General features: G+C 45.9%; 1 protein-coding gene across 1 annotated transcript in view; it reads right to left on the reverse strand.

Annotated features, from left to right (window-relative positions):
- The window catches only part of atp11b (ATPase phospholipid transporting 11B), a 93245-nt gene that overhangs the window by 2233 nt on the left and 72722 nt on the right, over window positions 1-18290 (reverse strand). The window contains exon 29 of the mRNA XM_083768095.1: window positions 6656-6819. Within this exon, the coding sequence (XP_083624221.1) occupies window positions 6656-6819 (164 nt within the window). The remainder of the gene's footprint in view (window positions 1-6655; window positions 6820-18290) is intronic.

An 18290-nucleotide genomic window follows, 5' to 3' on the forward strand; every position in this document is an offset into this window, starting at 1 on the left:
TGCGGCACAAATCTTTGAATATTGTGACGGCCCCCTGGGCCTTTAGTCTACTATGGGGTTCTGTGTGTGTGTGTGTGTGTGTGTGGCTGTGCCTTTAACCTAATGCAGTGCTGGATTAGAGGGCGGGGCTAGATATGATGAGTGGAAAGGGAGACACCTGGCCAGTGTCCTCCCCAAACACTATTTAAGAGACCTGCTCTCACAGAACTTCAGATCTGCATTTCTCCACAGGCTGCAGGAGAGCACCCTTGTTTGTTTGTTGTTTGGTTCTATAAGTTTTGGGCAGCATGTTTCCCTGCCAATTTCAGTTGGAAACTTGAATTATTTCATTACTATTATTCAAAGTATGTAAATAAAATACTTATTTTTGGATTGTCCTCCGGTCTGGTTTTTCCCCTTTTTTGTTATGGCCACAGAGCCACAGCCATAACAATATATATATGTCAGGCCTTATTGGGCTAGACAGGGACAATACCAACCTGCAGTGTAGTGTAGTTCTGCACCTGTTGAAATGACTACCTTAAAAACACCAGCAGGGAGGAGTAGAGGGACGTGGAAAGGTTCAGATAGATTACATGATAGATTGCTGTGTACTGATAGGAGTGTGTATTACTCATAATAGTGATGATAAAGACAACCGTTTTAAGACCTGGGGAAACAGTAAATAGGCTGATGCCAGATTCACTTTTTTTTCATTTTTTTTTTTAAATCAGTATTGGGTATGTGTTTTATCCTTACTTCTGGTCAGACTGAATTAAATACACACTAAATGTGTCCAACATTCTCAACACATTTTTCTTTTATTCAAAAGTAGCAAAAATAGGCCTCTGCTATTTTCACTATTTGTCGTACAAACTAAGTATATAGGGCTCAAGTGGTTAAGATATGGGTCTCCCTGTTGTTATTGTACAAATGGAACCCGGGGCTGATGACCTCAGGCTCAGGCATCACACCACACTAGTGCCACTAGTATTGTAACCCCATGGCTGGGTATCACTATCACTATCACTATCAGCCTGACATTATTAGATCCTTAACCCATTTTTGGTGTTAGCATCATGTTATGCTTTAGCTATTGAAAAATAGCAGATCTACAAGCTCATAGCGCGCCACCAAGTGGCACGCTACGAGCTTGTAGGTCTGCTATTTTTGAAAAATCCGACTGACATTTTTTTAGAATCTGATCTCAGGTCAGAACGGGTTAAATCTCCTTCTTTGCTCACGCGGCATTCAGTGGAATAGAGAACACACATCGAGCCAAGAAGAGAAGCCAACAGGCACACTGCCTTCTGACGAGGCAGACAGAGAGAGAGAGAGAGAGAGAGAGAGAGAGCGCTCACAGGGGATATTAAAACAGCACATGAATAATTAATCTGGAAAGTTGAACAGCATTATGCAGATCTCGCACAAGGAGTGCGACAAGGACAAGGAGGCAGAAGAGTGTGACAGGGAGACGGGAGGAAAGAAAGAGTGTGTGGATGGGGGGGGGGGGGGGGGGCACAAATACATAGTTTTACTTTGTATACAAAAATACAAAAACAGCAGCAGCCCCCATGCAGCAAGACAGTCGGGGCGCGCTCGCTTTGCAAACCGTGGCAGTCTGGAAGGGAGGAGTCATCATATCATATCGAGCCCAAATGGAGAATAATATGGAACTCCGCCCGCCCAGAGCACTCCAGGTCTCCTCATCGAGCAACGCCCCTCGAAAACATTTAGCCTCTTCTCAGAAGCTCGTGTATTTATAAGGCTTCAGGATACAGTAGAAAAAAGACAGGAGATATACAAGACGACGTGTGATCATTTTGTCTCGCACTTCATACTCTGCCCGAGTATGAATCTGGGATGCTGCGATTTGCACACACCACACAGCCCCAAATCCGAGTCCCCACACATCAGTGCCTCCTCCTAACCCAACGCCCCGGCTATTTTGGGGCGGGAACCCCTTTTGGTGGTAGCATCATGTTATGCTTTAGCTATTGAAAAATAGCAGATCTACAAGCTCATAGCGCGCCACCGAGTGGCGCGCTACGAGCTTGTAGGTCTGCTATATTTTTTTTTTATCGAAGAACGACTGACATGGAAACATAGCTTTTTCAGAAAACTGTCAGGATGTATAAGACATTTTTTTAGAATCTGATCTCAGGTCAAAATGGGTTAAGCTGCGGCTAACGTTCATTCAACGCTGCAAAAAGCAGAGCAAGTCAAGCAGCCGGCTACATTTGGGCTTCCAGTATACTGTATGAGAGATATTTACATTTCTAATAGAAGATGTACAGTATGTAAATAAACATGTTTAGGTTTTTGGTACAGTATGCGGTCAGGTTTAGGCCATGCATATAGTCCACCAAGGGCACAGTTAGAGGTGTGACAGTCCTCCTAGCAGGAAGACCATCCTTCTGCATGAAATACTACCAATAATACAGACTATTTCTCGCTTAACAGTTTGACTGCTGAAAACGATTTACCAGACTTTTAATCAACCCCCCTTCACTGCCGAGATTGTTGTATTACCTTTAGAGCATACGCTGATTTATGTGGGCTTTTAATCCGCGAAAATCGAGCGAAAAAAGCTCCCCCCGTTTGTTATGAACGGCAGCACCACCCGCCATCTTGGTACACCCGGAAGACGCAGCACAGGACCCTCCTCCATGAGGCGTTGAACCCCATTCGTTTGCATTGGCCTCAATTTCCCAGAAGCCCTAGCAGCCCACAGCATGTGACGATTTCCGGTTTCACCGTCAACACAAATGCATCTACTCTCTTTCTCCGCGGCGAAGAAGGATTTTATTTTTATTTATTACATTACGGCGGATTAAACACATAAAACAAAAGTCGCGTATGTCCGATATGGCAGCGACATTAACCTGGAGTAATCCATTCAAAGCACGGAAACTGTTTTAACATTGTAATCATGCTTATTGGAAATGTTGATTTTGGGTGGGGTTTTTTTTTGTCTTTGTCGTTCATTTAAAATGGTATGTAATGACCTGATGTGCGCCTGATGGATGGGGAGGTGCATTGTACATTGTTCTGGTTACTGAGGAGACAAGGGCAATTATTAATTACGAATTATGTAACTGTGAAAAATAAAATATATATATTTATTTTCAATGGCTTGTGCAGCCCTATAGTGTGTTAAACTTCCCCTTCCAGTCATCAAGCATAATAGTACTATATTCTAAAGAAACCCTATGGCAGTATCCTAGCATTAAGGCCAAACGTGGGGCTGAGCCGCGCACTAGTCTTTAAGTTCCTTCTTTTGTCATCCGTCTTAGAGTTCCTCCTATGAAAATGAGAAGGGGAGAGGAGCCGATGAGTCAGGAATGTCCTCAGGGTTCCTCCGTCCTCAGTTTCACTCTGAGAGCGTAAGAAAATGGACACGTAAGGGCCGATTCATACTCCTATTTTAGAGCCCAATAAAAGTCGGTTCGGCTCTGCAGAGCCTACAATTTGACGTCATTTGAGGTTCAGGGGGGGGGGGGGGGGGGGTACCGTCCTAAAGTCGGCTCTTCGGTGCTACTGAAAGTTTCTGACGAGCCGAAATCAATTCGGCACTACAGCGGTTAAATGGGAGTATGAATCTGCCCTAAGGGTAAAGATTTTAGTGAGGGAAAGGGAGGAGAGGAGTGGTGGGGTCAGGAAGGTGACAAGGTGTCTTCCATTAAGCCTTAGTTGTGGCTGTATCTAGAGCTCTTCAAAGTGGGGGCTTCCGGGGCGGGAATCATACAAAATGTATGCAACGTCGATGTCAAATTTCGATGTCAATTTTGTCAAACTTTGGCTATTTCGGCAGTCAATCTAGCCACCTATCCTTCACAATAGGTAAAGCAAAGCAAAGCAAAGTTACTATGTTTACCCAGGGTAACTGGACTAAGCTCAAGAACTTGTTTACAGCCAGGCCCTGCTCATAGAACATTTCATGGTAGGGGTTCAATGCCTTGTCCAAGGGCACTTCAGCGGTGGTGATTTTAACGTGCTGGTCCGGGGATACGAACTACCGACCTTCCGATATCAAGACCGCTCCGCAAACCGTTCGGCCACCGCTGTCCCTAGGTGGGACGCAACCAGGGGGGCTATGGTTATTTGGTTATTTGGCTGTCCTTGGCAACCCCCCCTGGTTGCCAAGGACAGCCAAATAACCAAATATGGTTATCTGGTTATTTGGCGGTCCTTGGCATGGAAATGTTTGTGAGCCCCTAGTCTAGATTAATGTGGTTCAAGTGTTGCCCAAATCCTACAGTACACAACAGATCTGTGCCAAACGTCAAATAGCTTACATTGATTTGGGGGGTTTTGTCGCCTGGGAATGCAAGATGGCTGCTGTTTGCGCTTTTCAGACAATCTGAATCGACAACTGTTTTAGCTGTTGTGCCCGGAACAAAGCTCAATCAGGCCTAATGCAGTTGAATTGTGATTGATTTTAATTCTTCTCATGACATTTTAGGATTAATTGGAATACATTTTCCAAATCTCTTCAAAGCCTTTTAACGGGCCGACTTCCCCAGGCAACAATAAAAAATGAAATGGACGACTGCCATAGTGCATTTCCCACCAACTGCTTCCTACAGGGAACTCTGGGCAGAACAAGCACTCAAAGTGATGACCCTAAACGGGTAATCATTTCCCCCAAGCATAGAAGGGTAGATCCCGGGACGAAAAGGAAAGGAAAGGTACTATGTTTACCCAGGGTAACTGGACTAAGCTCAAGAACTTGTTTACAGCCAGGCCCTGCTCATAGAACATTTCATGGTAGAGGTTCAATGCCTTGTCCAAAGGGCACTTCAGCGGTGGTAAGTTTAACGTGCCGGTCCGGGGATACGAACTATAGCGACCTTCCGATATCAAGACCGCTCCGCCAACCGTTCGGGCACCGCTGCCTCTACGAAGATGCCGGTGATGCTCGCGAGAGGGACTGACACATGAATCACTTCTCGGGACACACATGCAGACGACGGACAAAAGGAAACACACGCATGCACCACAGCCACACCCACAAACAAAATGCAACATTGGGCATGGCCTAGCCCTAGAGAGAGAGAGCAATGCAACAAAAAAAACAAGATTGCAACATCTTCATTACTGACGACGTAATCAATATTTTCTCTCCCCCCCCGAGCTGTTCTTGGAAGTATTGATCCGTCAGCAGAGAGAGGGCTGATCAGGCCAGATAATCAATAATCCTCCTGAGTTGGGATTCAAATAGCACAATGCAGTGACACTCACAAACAGCTGACTAGGCGGGCCTCGCTGGGAACAGGAATACACAAAGGAGCTCGACCTCATTTATCTTCCAGACGGACGACACACACATGACGTCAGATTGCACAATTATTATAAACCAGCATGCAGCAACCTGCCTGCTCAAAGGTCCTACTTTGCATCGTGGACATTTTAACCCATTTTGGGGCGGGAACCCCTTTTGGTGTTAGCATTATGTTATGCTTTAGCTATTGAAAAATAGCAGATCTACAAGCTCGTAGCTTGTAGGTCTGCTATTTTTGAAAAATCGAAGAACGACTGACATAGAAACATAGCCTTTTCAGAAAACTGTCAAAGACATTTTGTAGAATCTGATCTCAGGTCAAAATGGGTTAAGGGGTGCTGCAATGAGCAGCTTATCTGAATCTTATTGGAACGACCCAATAGTTCCGGAACCGTCTCTACTCAAGAAGCCCACCCCGGTGACAGTTGACCAAGTATACAGTAGTATGACAGAACATGATCCACAGTGTAGTCTGATAACCGACATGCAGGTGTGTGAATGAGCCAAGTTTAAAAGTGCTTTCACGAGAAGCCATCCTCGATCTAGCAATAAAGGCTTTCGTTGACAACTACATAGATAATGTGAATAACTAGACAGGTCTGCCCTAATGTGTGTGGGGCGACATAGACAAGAGAGTGTACTTTTTTAGTGTACTATTGAGACCTATGACAGTAAATAAGCTGGTCTCCATTCAAAGGCCTTAATAAACATACTGCTTTCCTACTGTATGTACTCCCTGGCTAGGGCCCCTATAAACCTCCACACTTGCATACGTATTACTACCGTAAACCGTATGTAAAAAGCATTGCAATTACATTCTCTGGACAGCCACTTGGTTTATATGCTTCAGACTGCATGGGTTGCTACTATAAGTGTGGATGGATACAGGGACAAACACACCCGTGCGTGGCTAACTCAAAAGGCCCAGACTCCCGTCCGTCCTCAACAGCTGAACTGAGCGATATTATGTTCAATTCAAGTTCAGCCCTTGGTGGCTTAATTCGTCTTTGGAGTCCCAATATTTGGTTTCCTCCTTTAACCTTCATTGCAGCTTAAGCCCGATCGTAAAGACTTGCGTAGCCATGTGGCGTTTCACAGATCACACACACACACACACACACACACACACACGAGCGCATCGTACTCGGTATACGGTGCTGCTTCGTCATACTTCGTGTTTGCAAAGAGAGAGAATGACTTCAGTCAGACTGAAAAAGCCAGAAAGTGATAGATGGAAACAGTCTCTGCTTTGGCGAAATGCCCAATGCAGCACCCGGAGAAATCTATAAGGCCTGATAATCTGAAGAAGAGAGCGGGAGAGAGAGGCGACGAGCAGGACATATAGTCCCTAATATCACCACTGCGGTCGTCTTCCCCCTCCCCCCCCCCCACCTGCTGTTGTGGCTGGCGGTGTGGCAATGGTTGGTGCTGTCCTGGCACTGTCCGCTCATTTGCTCCAGCATGTGGGCCAGGCGGGTGCAGCCGCTCTGGCCATGTTGGTAGCAGCACAGGGACTCCATACAGCTGAGGGACTGCGCCTGGGCGGCTGGTAGAGACTGCAGAGGAATCAGGGAGGAGAGGAAACACGTGAGTTTGAGTGCAGGTGGAGGGCAAGTGTTGTTTTCGTCGACTAAAACTAAGACGAAAAATGTTCGTCGACTACCTTTTTTCACTGACTAAAACTAAATAAAAACGAATCTATGACGACTAAAACGAAGACTAAATATACTGACAATTTCGTCAACAAATAAAAACTAGACTAAAATGTTAGTAAGGGACTAGTGGACAAGAGATCCAGTTTTACACTGGGTTGCATGCATGATATATATATGTATCTGCTATTTTCAGGATGCAACCAAAGTGTAAAATATGTCATTACAACGACATCAAGGCCTGTCAAAACACATTTTAGTCTAAAATCGTATGACATTTAGTCGACTAAAACTAGACTAAACAATAGAACATTCCAGGTGACTAAAATGTGACTAAAACTAAGTGAAAACTATTCAAGAGACTATGACTAAAACTAAAATAGAAATTTGCTGCCAAAAACAACACTGGTGGAGGGATGGGACAAAAGAAGGAAGGTATGGAACAAAGCAAAGGAAAGGGGAGGGGGGGGGGGGGCAACAGAGAGACAATTACATTCCATGGACTCACTGCAAAAATGGTAATGAATCTAGGATGGTGGCAACGGAGGCTGAAAAACAGCTAAATTAACAGGATGGTAACATACATGCCTTTCAAACACCGACACGTTCACCAATTCGTGAAATGAAGTGAGGATATTTCCAAATCAAACAAAAATCTAAATGATAAAACAAAAATCTAAGTGATTTGCCATCATGGCACTGTACTTTCATGTCATTCTAAAGCAGAACAGAACAGCTACCTCGGCCCTGCCCTGTACTGTACTGTACTGTACTGTTGCAGTGGGTAATCCCAACAGATGGGGGACTACAGCCTCAGTTAACCGAACACAGGTTTCCCAGCCAAGGCAGGAGTGAACATCCTACTGACAGTTTCATGATGCACAGACCGTACTGTACTGTACTGTACTGTACTGTACTGTACTGTACGTACATTGACAGCAAACCTAGCCATACCAACAGTGACGACAATGGATGAAGGTAAACTGATTTGCCTATAATTATGAGGAAATAATATGTTACCTGCAATAACAGTGCATTTAAAAAAATATATATATATGTAGCCTATTATCAAGACCTGAATTTCTTTATTATTAAGCATTTTATTGGTATTCATTAGGAAGGATGTATGGTTCAAAGTGGATGGTCTACCCCAGCCAGCACGCCCACTTGGTGCCCATGTGGTTTCAATGCGGGATACATGGGTACCAAGTGGGAATGGGCTTGAACTGGACAAATTATGAGGGTCCCACGTGGTCTACACGTGGGCTAACTGGGCATGGGTTGGAAGTGGGCAAGCCCATGTAGTTCCAACATGGTCTACATGTGGGCTAACTGGGCATTGGTTGGAAGTGGGCAAGCCTATATAGGTCCCACGTGGTCTACGCGAGGGCTAACTGGGCATGGGTTGGAAGTGTGCAAGCCCACCTCTAAACCATATGGGACCCATGTCGGCGTGCTGGCTGGGACCGTTGTTGATGTCGTTTTCCACAGCATTCTGCTTTTAGCCACGTGAAAAGGGTGTCTTTGAAAGACAAAGAAGACGTCGTCCCGCACACTGCCAAAAACAATCTGTTGCTCTTTATTAGGTGGACGTTTCGGTCGCTTAGACCTTCACCAGGACAGACGAATTGTGGACGATTGTCCTGACGTCGACCTGATAAAAAGTGTCTGCCAGTGTGCGGGACGTCTTCTTTATCTTTCAAAGATACCCTTTTCATGATATGCTCCATTGCCCTAACACACCTGTCACCAGCCTTTTGAGGTGTGCATCGGCCTTTTGCTATAATGCTTTTAGTCACATGACATGACTTTACACTGTATATGACTTATCTGAAGGATTCTAAACACAAACGATTGTCCTTTTCTGTCAGACAGTTTGAGCCGTGATGGATTACTAAGCAATCGATACATACACAGCCCACAGCCATCTCTATCTGCAAACCAAGGCACTTGGCCTTTAGATTCACAGGACAGGACACCCCACCCCTTCACCTGTATTCCCTGCCCTCAACAATGTTTTGCTTTGCTTATTATTAGATATTCTACTCTTGTTCTACCGTCGGTATTTCCCGCACGTGATTGGAGCCGCGGGGCTGAAACTGCTGAGTGCCTAATCATGAGATATGCAAAATGAACGGAGGCGCTGGCGGAGAGGAGAGGGACAGGCAGGGCAGGGCGGGCTGGAGGGAGGGAAGACGACTGAAGGGGAGTCGATGCCTAGAGGATCAGGTTTCTCTGTTTACCTGTGTCAGCACCGGTGGGGCAGGAAGGGAGAGACGTCAGGGGACACCGAGAGAGAAGAGCATGAATAAGAGAAGAGGATGATGTCACGGCACACATTTGTACTCGGCGACTGTTCATTGTGTTATTGTTGGGAAAACAACAGTTAAGATTTGGTTAAATCTACCATGTTTCCAGCCCTCCCAGCCCTCCCCCATTTATGGTGATTAAAAAAAAAAAAAAACATCGATTTCCTTGTGCTAAAGCCTGTGTGCTTGTTTAGTTGTTGGTGTTAATGATCCGGCGTTTCTCTGCATTAGACACTTTGTTGGTACGAAGCCAACCTAATGTTTCTTGGCAACCAACAGAACAACAGGCAAGGAGAGAGATGTGAATTATTCTGTCGATGCTGTGCCACATACGATATGCTCTGTAAATGTAATGCATTTACAATTATAATGATCACGAGCCAATGTTTAATACCGAAGAATCTACTGTTCCATTAGGTATTGAAACATTTCTTAATTTGTATTATAGCAATACAAAGAGATTATCGGATTCCAGGCCACAATGTCTCACAGTGTTATCGTCTCTGTTGGGTGGAAACCACGTTACGTCCCAAACTGTGACTTTCAGGATTCAAATTCAAAAGAAGCAAAAGTAGCAGATCTACAAGCTCCAAGCGTGTCGCTTCATGCTGTGCTTTGAGCGTGTGGATCTGCTCTTTTAGATACTTTATTCTACAACAGGCCGTTTCGAGGAAGCAATCTGATTGGTTGAAACGGCTTCTAGCCGTGGATCAAACCAGCACCAATTCACCACCTAATCAAAACAAAGAATTCAGCTGCTCTGTTTTCCCAGAGCGCTAGCAAACTCGGTGGCTAGGCTAGCTAGTTTCTTGGGACATCTGTGATCGTAGTGACTACATCTGTCACTAAAAAAAATCTTAGTTTTAAGGGTAAAGGTCATTACACACTGGCGAATTGGCGACGCGATATATTCGTGCGAATAATTCGCATTTAAAAATAAACTATTGAAGTCCATGCAAGCTTCCACATCAGTGGCGAATGTGCGAATGTGCGAAAATGCTCTGGTGTCGTATTTTGCAGAGATTCGCAGGCGAACTGCAACATGCAATATTTCGCATTTTCAGATCGCTTATTCGCATCGCGTCGCTAATTCGCCAGTGTGTAATGACCTTGACTGTTGTAGAATTGCAATATTACACTCGAGGGTGTGGTTTAACGTGATTATTGCCACTTCAGTGATGCTTGCGGAACTCGACTACTACGTCTCGTTCCTGACCGCATCACTGTCGTGGCAATAATCACGTTAAACCTCACCCTCTCGTGTAATATTGCTTAATTGGAAACCAAGTTAGAATCTGCCCGACAGTGTCCTCAATGTTTTTGATGTTGCTATGATTGCATGCTATGAGCACTGTCAGCCATCCATAACGCTAACAGGACCTAATTTAGCTTGCTTCACCAACCTGTCAGCTACTGTAGCCGGGCAGTCAATCCTGACTACCGATTAATTTGTCACATGGCCTTATTTACAGTCTTACAGCCTTATTTACAGTCTTACAGCCTTATTTACAGTATTACAGCCTTATTTACAGTATTACAGCCTTATTTACAGTACTGTACTATTGGTTCATGGCATCACGAGGTCCACGCCAGGAGTCCGGAGGACCACCAGAGCTCTTAAAGGGACACTTCACCCTTTTTGCAAAAAAATATATGTTAATGACGTTTAGAAGCTTTAGAACACTTTCCTGGGGGTCTTTATGTGTGTAATATGTGGTTTTAGATTATTTTAGATTGTAGCAGTGAGCCCGGTGTCTCTGATGTCATGGACACTGGGCTCACTTCCTTCCTGGACTACATGTTGTCTTAGTAAGACAGCCCTCCACCTATTCACAAGGAGGAGCAGTGCACCAAATAATTATGGGAATTGTAGTCCAGGAAGGTAGTGAGACCAGTGTCCATGACATCAGAGACACTGTGCTCACTGCTACAATCTAAAATATCTAAAACCACATATTACACACATAAAGACCCCCAGGAAAGTGTTCTAAAGCTTCTAAACGTCATTAACATATATGTTTTTGCAAAAAGGGTGAAGTGTCCCTTTAAGAAGGTTCTGCAGTATGAACGCATGCATGCACAAGTACAAGTTTCAGGTCCTTGTAAAAACAATCCAGATCTAATTTGGAAACTTAAAATGATAAAATGTATATGAACGATAAACCAAAGTTATATGACAAACCTAAATGACATACGGTACTATAATGTGCCGTCACCTTTGTCGCCCAAACTATAACTCTCAAATAAACAAAAGAGAGAGAAAAAACCCAACAACAAACAAACATGGACACAACCACAATCAACATCATCTATATTTTTCCCTGTATGACATAAAATAAATAATACTTTAGGACAGTACCCCTGGTGATCAGGACGAGGGACATGCAGGCTCCAATAAGTGAGAGACATTACTGGGAGCATGCAGGCACTATGGGGAGACTAGAGTAGACAACACGGACACCAACATGCCAACAGCATTCCCCTTCTCTAAATATCACCACCATACTGTCCAGTCAATGGCTATAGGGGTGGGGCAGAATGCGGGGGTGGGGGGTGGGACAGAGGTGAAAGCAGTTGCGTCAGGTAGCAGCCGGGGGTGATGTGGGAATGGTCGTCACTTATGCGCGCCAGTGTCACACGCCAACAACAGCCAATAATAAGCCAATCCTGTCGTACAACAAAGCATGAATCAGGGTAAACAAGAAGGGGAGGACATGCAGAGGGAGGGAGAGGATGCAGGTGCAGGGCAGCCACAGGGCAGCTGGTTCTGACACAGTATTCGGGGTGGTACTACCTAGGGGAGCAGGGGGCTGGGCCGGGGGGCAGCAGGGGGAGGAGGAGAAGCAGACACAGTATTCGGGGTGGTACTACCTAGGGGAGAAGGGGTCTGGGCCGGGGGGCAGCAGGGCGAGGAGAAGAAGCAGACACAGTATTCGGGGTGGTACTACCTAGGGGAGAAGGGGTCTGGGCCGGGGGGCAGCAGGGCGAGGAGAAGAAGCAGACACAGTATTCGGGGTGGTACTACCTAGGGGAGAAGGGGTCTGGGCCGGGGGGCAGCAGGGCGAGGAGAAGAAGCAGACACAGTATTCGGGGTGGTACTACCTAGGGGAGAAGGGGTCTGGGCCGGGGGGCAGCAGGGCGAGGAGAAGAAGCAGACACAGTATTCGGGGTGGTACTACCTAGGGGAGCAGGGGGCTGGGCCGGGGGGCAGCAGGGCGAGGCGGAGAAGCAGACACAGTATTTCGGGGTGGTACTACCTAGGGGAGCAGGGGGCTGGGCCGGGGGGCAGCAGGGGGAGGAGGAGAAGCAGAAACAGTATTCGGGGTGGTACTACCTAGGGGAGCAGGGGGCTGGGCCGGGGGGCAGCAGGGCGAGGAGAAGAAGCAGACACAGTATTCGGGGTGGTACTACCTAGGGGAGCAGGGGGCTGGGCCGGGGGGCAGCAGGAGAAAAGCAGACACAGTATTCGGGGTGGTACTACCTAGGGGAGCAGGGGGCTGGGCCGGGGGGCAGCAGGGGGAGGAGGAGAAGCAGACACAGTATTCGGGGTGGTACTACCTAGGGGAGCAGGGGCTGGGCCGGGGGGCAGCAGGGGGAGGAGGAGAAGCAGCTAGCAGGTGCCAAGTGGGCTCCCCTGGGCTCCGCTGGGCTTTAACAGGGTCATATTCTGGGCCGACTGAACGCTCATCCTCTTCCATCTGAAGGACACAAGATGCTGACTGTGAGTGCTGTTAGCCAGACCAGCCAGACAGCCAGCCAGTCAGTCAATCAGCCAGCCAGTCAGTCAGTCAGTCAGTCAGTCAGTCTGTCTGTCATTCATTCAGCCAGCCAGCCAGCCAGCCAGTCAGTCAGTCAGTCATCCAGGAAAATAAGAAACATTAATAAGCCACACTGCAGTTTAGTCAGCCAGCCAACAAAGAATGATGGGTGAAACTTGACCAGTCGGGTTAGTTGGCAATTAATCTGCCAACTAAGCAGACTAGCAAATTAACATTTACACCTTCTATAGTGTTCCAACAGACATGCATTCCTAGCCAAAAGGTCTCCTTTTTGAAACTCCTCTCCGGTGACCTCATATACAACCTTCAAACTATTTGTCAGCAATAATCTTTTACTTACACAGCATGACAATTCTAATTGGGATATATGACTGGTGGACACAACCACGCAGCTGTGTCTGTCAGATGGGTCACTGACAGAGGGGCTTTAACATCTACACAGGAGAGGAGACAAAGTGAACACTTTGACAAAAGACAAAGTTTTGTACGGTGAAGAAATAACAGCAGGGGAAAAACAACGTGAGCAGAAACACCGGAGGCCTGTGAAAGTTGTGTCATGGGGGGGAAAAAGGCTAATTCAAGGATTTCAAGCAAAGCAAATGTGGCACATTAGTGTCGAAACCAATTAGCCTTGTGCTAACATATTAGCACTGGGGAGTCGACAAGCACTGGAAGGCCTAGACGTACCCCTGAGCCTCCTGCTAATCTCATTAGACTAAAACAATTTAATATTTCATGAATGATTGTGTGAAAGGTAATTATCATTAATCCTTTGATTTTAAATTCAGACACAGCAGGCCATATACCTACACAAAATAACTGAATCCAATTATGAAAAATGTGATCGCTTGCAAGGTGTGCATTATGTACATCCCAGAGTCCTGCACCAACGCAGAGGGTACTTTAATACGATCGGAAAACACAAACGTCAACAGTTTTTCTGCTCATTCCGTTTATGGAAAGACTTCCCCATTTCCACCTGTGTTATCAATTATTACCATGCAAAGCACTATGCATATAAAACAGTCCATTATTATCATCGTTATATTGGGGAGATGATGTTTGAATGCCAACAATATTATTCAATTCCAGAGCTAACAGTAACTTCAAAAGGATGAAACATGTTCAAGATGGGTAAAATTCTCCCATTTGGCTTAGCCTAGAGACGAGGGAGCCAATCACGAAAAAGTATCCACTACGGTCACTACTGGAGTGTAGCAAATGTAGTCCAGGCGCTTTTCAAGCACCTGGCAAAAAAAATGAAAAAGTTCGGATATGGAGATAAGACATTTGCTGAAAGTGAAATACACGGCATGCAGCCGAGCAGTCCATGCAGCTGAGGGCGTTCTTCTGTGACAGTGACAGTAGCACAGAGTTAGCCCTCCAAGCAGAACCCAAATGCTACTGAAGTTTCTGACTTTTTGATGACACAGAGCATTGCGTCCTGTTGCATCAGTACAGTGCCACCTGGTACGCAGACTACATAAAACATAAACACCGTGTTTATGGCCTGTCTGCGCTCTTTGACGAAATGTTTTCGTGTGAGTGTTTCTGAATATGTGAAGTATAAGTACCCATACATGCCGCTGCGAATATCTCCTGTGGCGCGGAAGCCGTTAAGTATTTTTAATCTTTGTTTGACCGATTTGGTCGCTTTGATTCTTCTCTTCCTTCCTTGTTTATTGACACCTCATTGTACCGCCTATCTGGCTAGCTAGTGGCGCTATAGCTATGACACAGCAGATCAGAGGCAGGGACGTAGCCGCACAAGCCAACCGCACACCGGGAGGCGGTACAATAAACGGTAAACAAACAAGAAGAAATAAAGCGACCAAATCGGTCAAACAAAGATTAAAAATACTTAACGGCTTCCGCGCCACAGGAGATATTCGCAGCGGGATGTATAGGTACTTAAAGTTCCCGAATTCAGAATAACTCAAGCAAAAAAAGGCCGTCACACGCCGCAGATAGGATCTTAGAGAGCATGTTTACGTCCACGTTCCAGAATTCCCATATGAAAATATAGTCATGACCAGGGACCCAACATAAAACTCGTCCAAATTTCAGAAAAGCTTTATGTAGGGTCCCGAAAGGGGCTAGCACAGAGTGAGAGGTGTGGTATGAAATGTTCAACCACACAACCGGCTTTTGGACCCTTTTCAACCCTTTTCATGTCAAGGCCCATTATTTATTCCATGGACCACCAGTTGATGACTTTTAGGTTAGCCTCTTAGACCCTAAACATGTCTTATAGAATATTTTGTTTTGTCGTTGAATAAAATGTTATGTCCACAATGCCATGCTGTATTGATGAGGTACCATAGAGATAACAGGCAAACGTTGATCAAAATAACAATTCTTCTACGTTCTATATAATTCAATTCAATTCTTGATAGAGTGTAAAATGAAACCAAATTGACCCATAAGCTCCTCAAGAGTCTAAAATATCTATAAGGGACCACCTGGAACCCCCTCAAGGACCACCACTCTATGAGCTGCACTGAGTGAGTGTACAGAATCCCCTCTCTCTCTGGCTAGGAGTGGGTGGAGTTGGATTCTGTGGCACTGATCATTTCACTGAGTGGTGTTGGGTGGGGCCTGGCGTTAGCCTCATTTGGTGCACCTGAGGCAGGCCTATATAGGCCCAGGTGGAACCGTCAGTGCAAACTTTTGGTCTGAAGGGTGAACAAGTAGAGTTCCATGGCTGTGTCTGTCTTGATGCGTTGATATTCAAAGATTCAAACATCATTTCGCCGTCACCACTCTCAATTTAAGAGAGTGGTGAGAACACAATGTGTTCAAGAACACATTGTACCTGGAGCCTAAATAAACCCTGAAAAGCTGGTCCCAATGCTCTAGCCGGCATACCGGTGTAGGAGCCAGTGAACGTTATAGCGAAATCCACAAACTTTACACTGAGCTACATGACTCGGCATGACTTGAAATGAATAAATAGATACGTTGAGAAAACTGCCCATAATGCATATACAGTACCACTCTCAGAGTTAAGCTGACGCTCAATATTGAGCACCATGCGTGTACTGTACTGTCACACTGCACAACATGCACATGCTTCAGAAAGAGGAACGCTTAACTCCACTGCTCAACTACATAAATAAACCCAGACCACTTTCTGTAACCTGGGAGAAAGCATAGCTTTACAGCAGCGTTTCCCAAAGCCGTTACCTCCCAGCCTATAGCTGACGCACCCCCCCCCCCCCCCCCCCCCACATCGACATAACAATTGCATAAGCTATATAGACATATATACTGGCTTACAGCAATGATCCCTCAAGTAGAGTTAGAGAACGCTTTTCCCCCGGCAGGATAAAAACACTACTATAGGTTTTACTGAGCTATAATGCTCTCAGAACACCGTAGTCAGCGTTCTCTCCTTCCTTCACTGTGGTCCTCCTCCCCTCCCTCGTGGGTTAGCAGGCAGGCAGCAGTGATTAAAGCAGGTCTCACAAGGTCAACGTTCCACGGGGAATGCCAGACATTCAATGGGTGCAAACTAAAGGCATCTAGTCGGATGTCCACAGCAGCACACACACACACACACACACACACACACACACACACACACACACACACACACACACACACACACACACACACACACACACACACACAGGCTTTTACAATACACGACATCCTCCAAAGCCTCTCGCAGACAGAATGCTGATCGACATGTCCAGGGCATGCAGTCACAGCAGGCAAAGACAACACAACGAGGCCCCGTTCTGACACAATAAGCATGGGCCTCCATTCTCCCTCCTTCGCCTCTTTTGATTGGTTACTTCTCAGGATAATAAGGCACAGGTCACCGGATCTAAGTCAAGTGGATGAGAGAGGACGCTGGTCTCTCTCTGGGTCAGGATCTAACCAATAGGACTAGGGGAGCGTTCATTTTAGTCAGTAAGAGATGGATAAGAAACCAGAACAAAATGTAAATAGAGCAAGGAAGTCTGATTCATACTTTGGGTCGTATGATGCCATCGTCGCATGCAGAATATACAGTAAGCCGATCCACCTGCTCATAAAGAGTATTTCATGTATTTTAATGTCATACGGTGGAGCATAAATCAAGCGCAAGACGCTAGATTTATACCCCCAGGAGATCGTATTAAATTGTGACCCTAATGTGGTCAAGTTATTATTACTGTCTTGACACAGATCTGGCCCACATGCATATTCTCTTCCTATGAAACGGTGGCCTGGGCAGTGTGCATGCTGCCAGTGTCAGAACCGGGCCTCGGTACATTGAACGGATAGAATCCAGATGACAGGAGTGCTTTTTCTGAAAATGTTTACACTTTTTTCTTTTTGTCAACTAAGTGATTCATCTACAGCTTGAGACGCCTAAGTTCAGCCAGTTACCAAAAGATAAATAACACTTTGAACAAAGCACTCCTGTGGTTTATCATCGTCTCTGTTCGGGTGGAGAAACCTCTTTTGTCCAAAAAAAAAAACGTTACTTTTCAGGATTCAAATTTAAAAGTAGAAAAAGTAGCAGAGCGACAAGCTTGAAACCTGGCATGCATGTAAATGCGGATCTGCTACTTTTGACGCTGTAGTATGATCGTAGGAGGTCATTAAAGGATTTGGGTGATTTGGACCCCCCCCCCCCCCCCGGGTAACAAGATGTGCACATGTACGCTCAACAGTGGGGGGCCCCTCTACAACGTAACACAGTGTATTTGGGCCCCTCTACAACGTAACACAGTGTATTTGGGCCCCTCTACAACGTAACACAGTGTATTTGGGCCCCTCTACAACGTAACACAGTGTATTTGGGCCCCTCTACAACGTAACACAGTGTATTTGGGCCCCTCTACAACGTAACACAGTGTATTTGGGCCCCTCTACAACGTAACACAGTGTATTTGGGCCCCTCTACAACGTAACACAGTGTATTTGGGCCCCTCTACAACGTAACACAGTGTATTTGGGCCCTCTGCTCTACCTAATCCTGCCCAGCTGGCCCTTGGCTCTGGACAGAGGCTGCAGAGCGATGAAGTCGTCGCCTATCGGCTCACGGTTGGAGTACTTCTACACAGGGATAGGGGGCGACCACACACACACACACACACACACACACACACACACACAGAGGAGAGGGAAACAAATCCACAGGCAAGTATAGGATAGCGGCCACACACACACGCACACGCGTGCACACGAGAGAGGAGACAGAAGAGGACAGAAGGAGACATACAGTAGGTTAGAAACAAAAAGGCAGTTGGAAGGAGAAACAGGGTTAATTCAATGCAAGATAAAAGACGGG

This window comes from Protomyctophum parallelum, assembly GCF_964188405.1.
Source record: "Protomyctophum parallelum genome assembly, chromosome: 6".
Classification (NCBI taxonomy): Eukaryota; Metazoa; Chordata; class Actinopteri; order Myctophiformes; family Myctophidae; genus Protomyctophum; species Protomyctophum parallelum.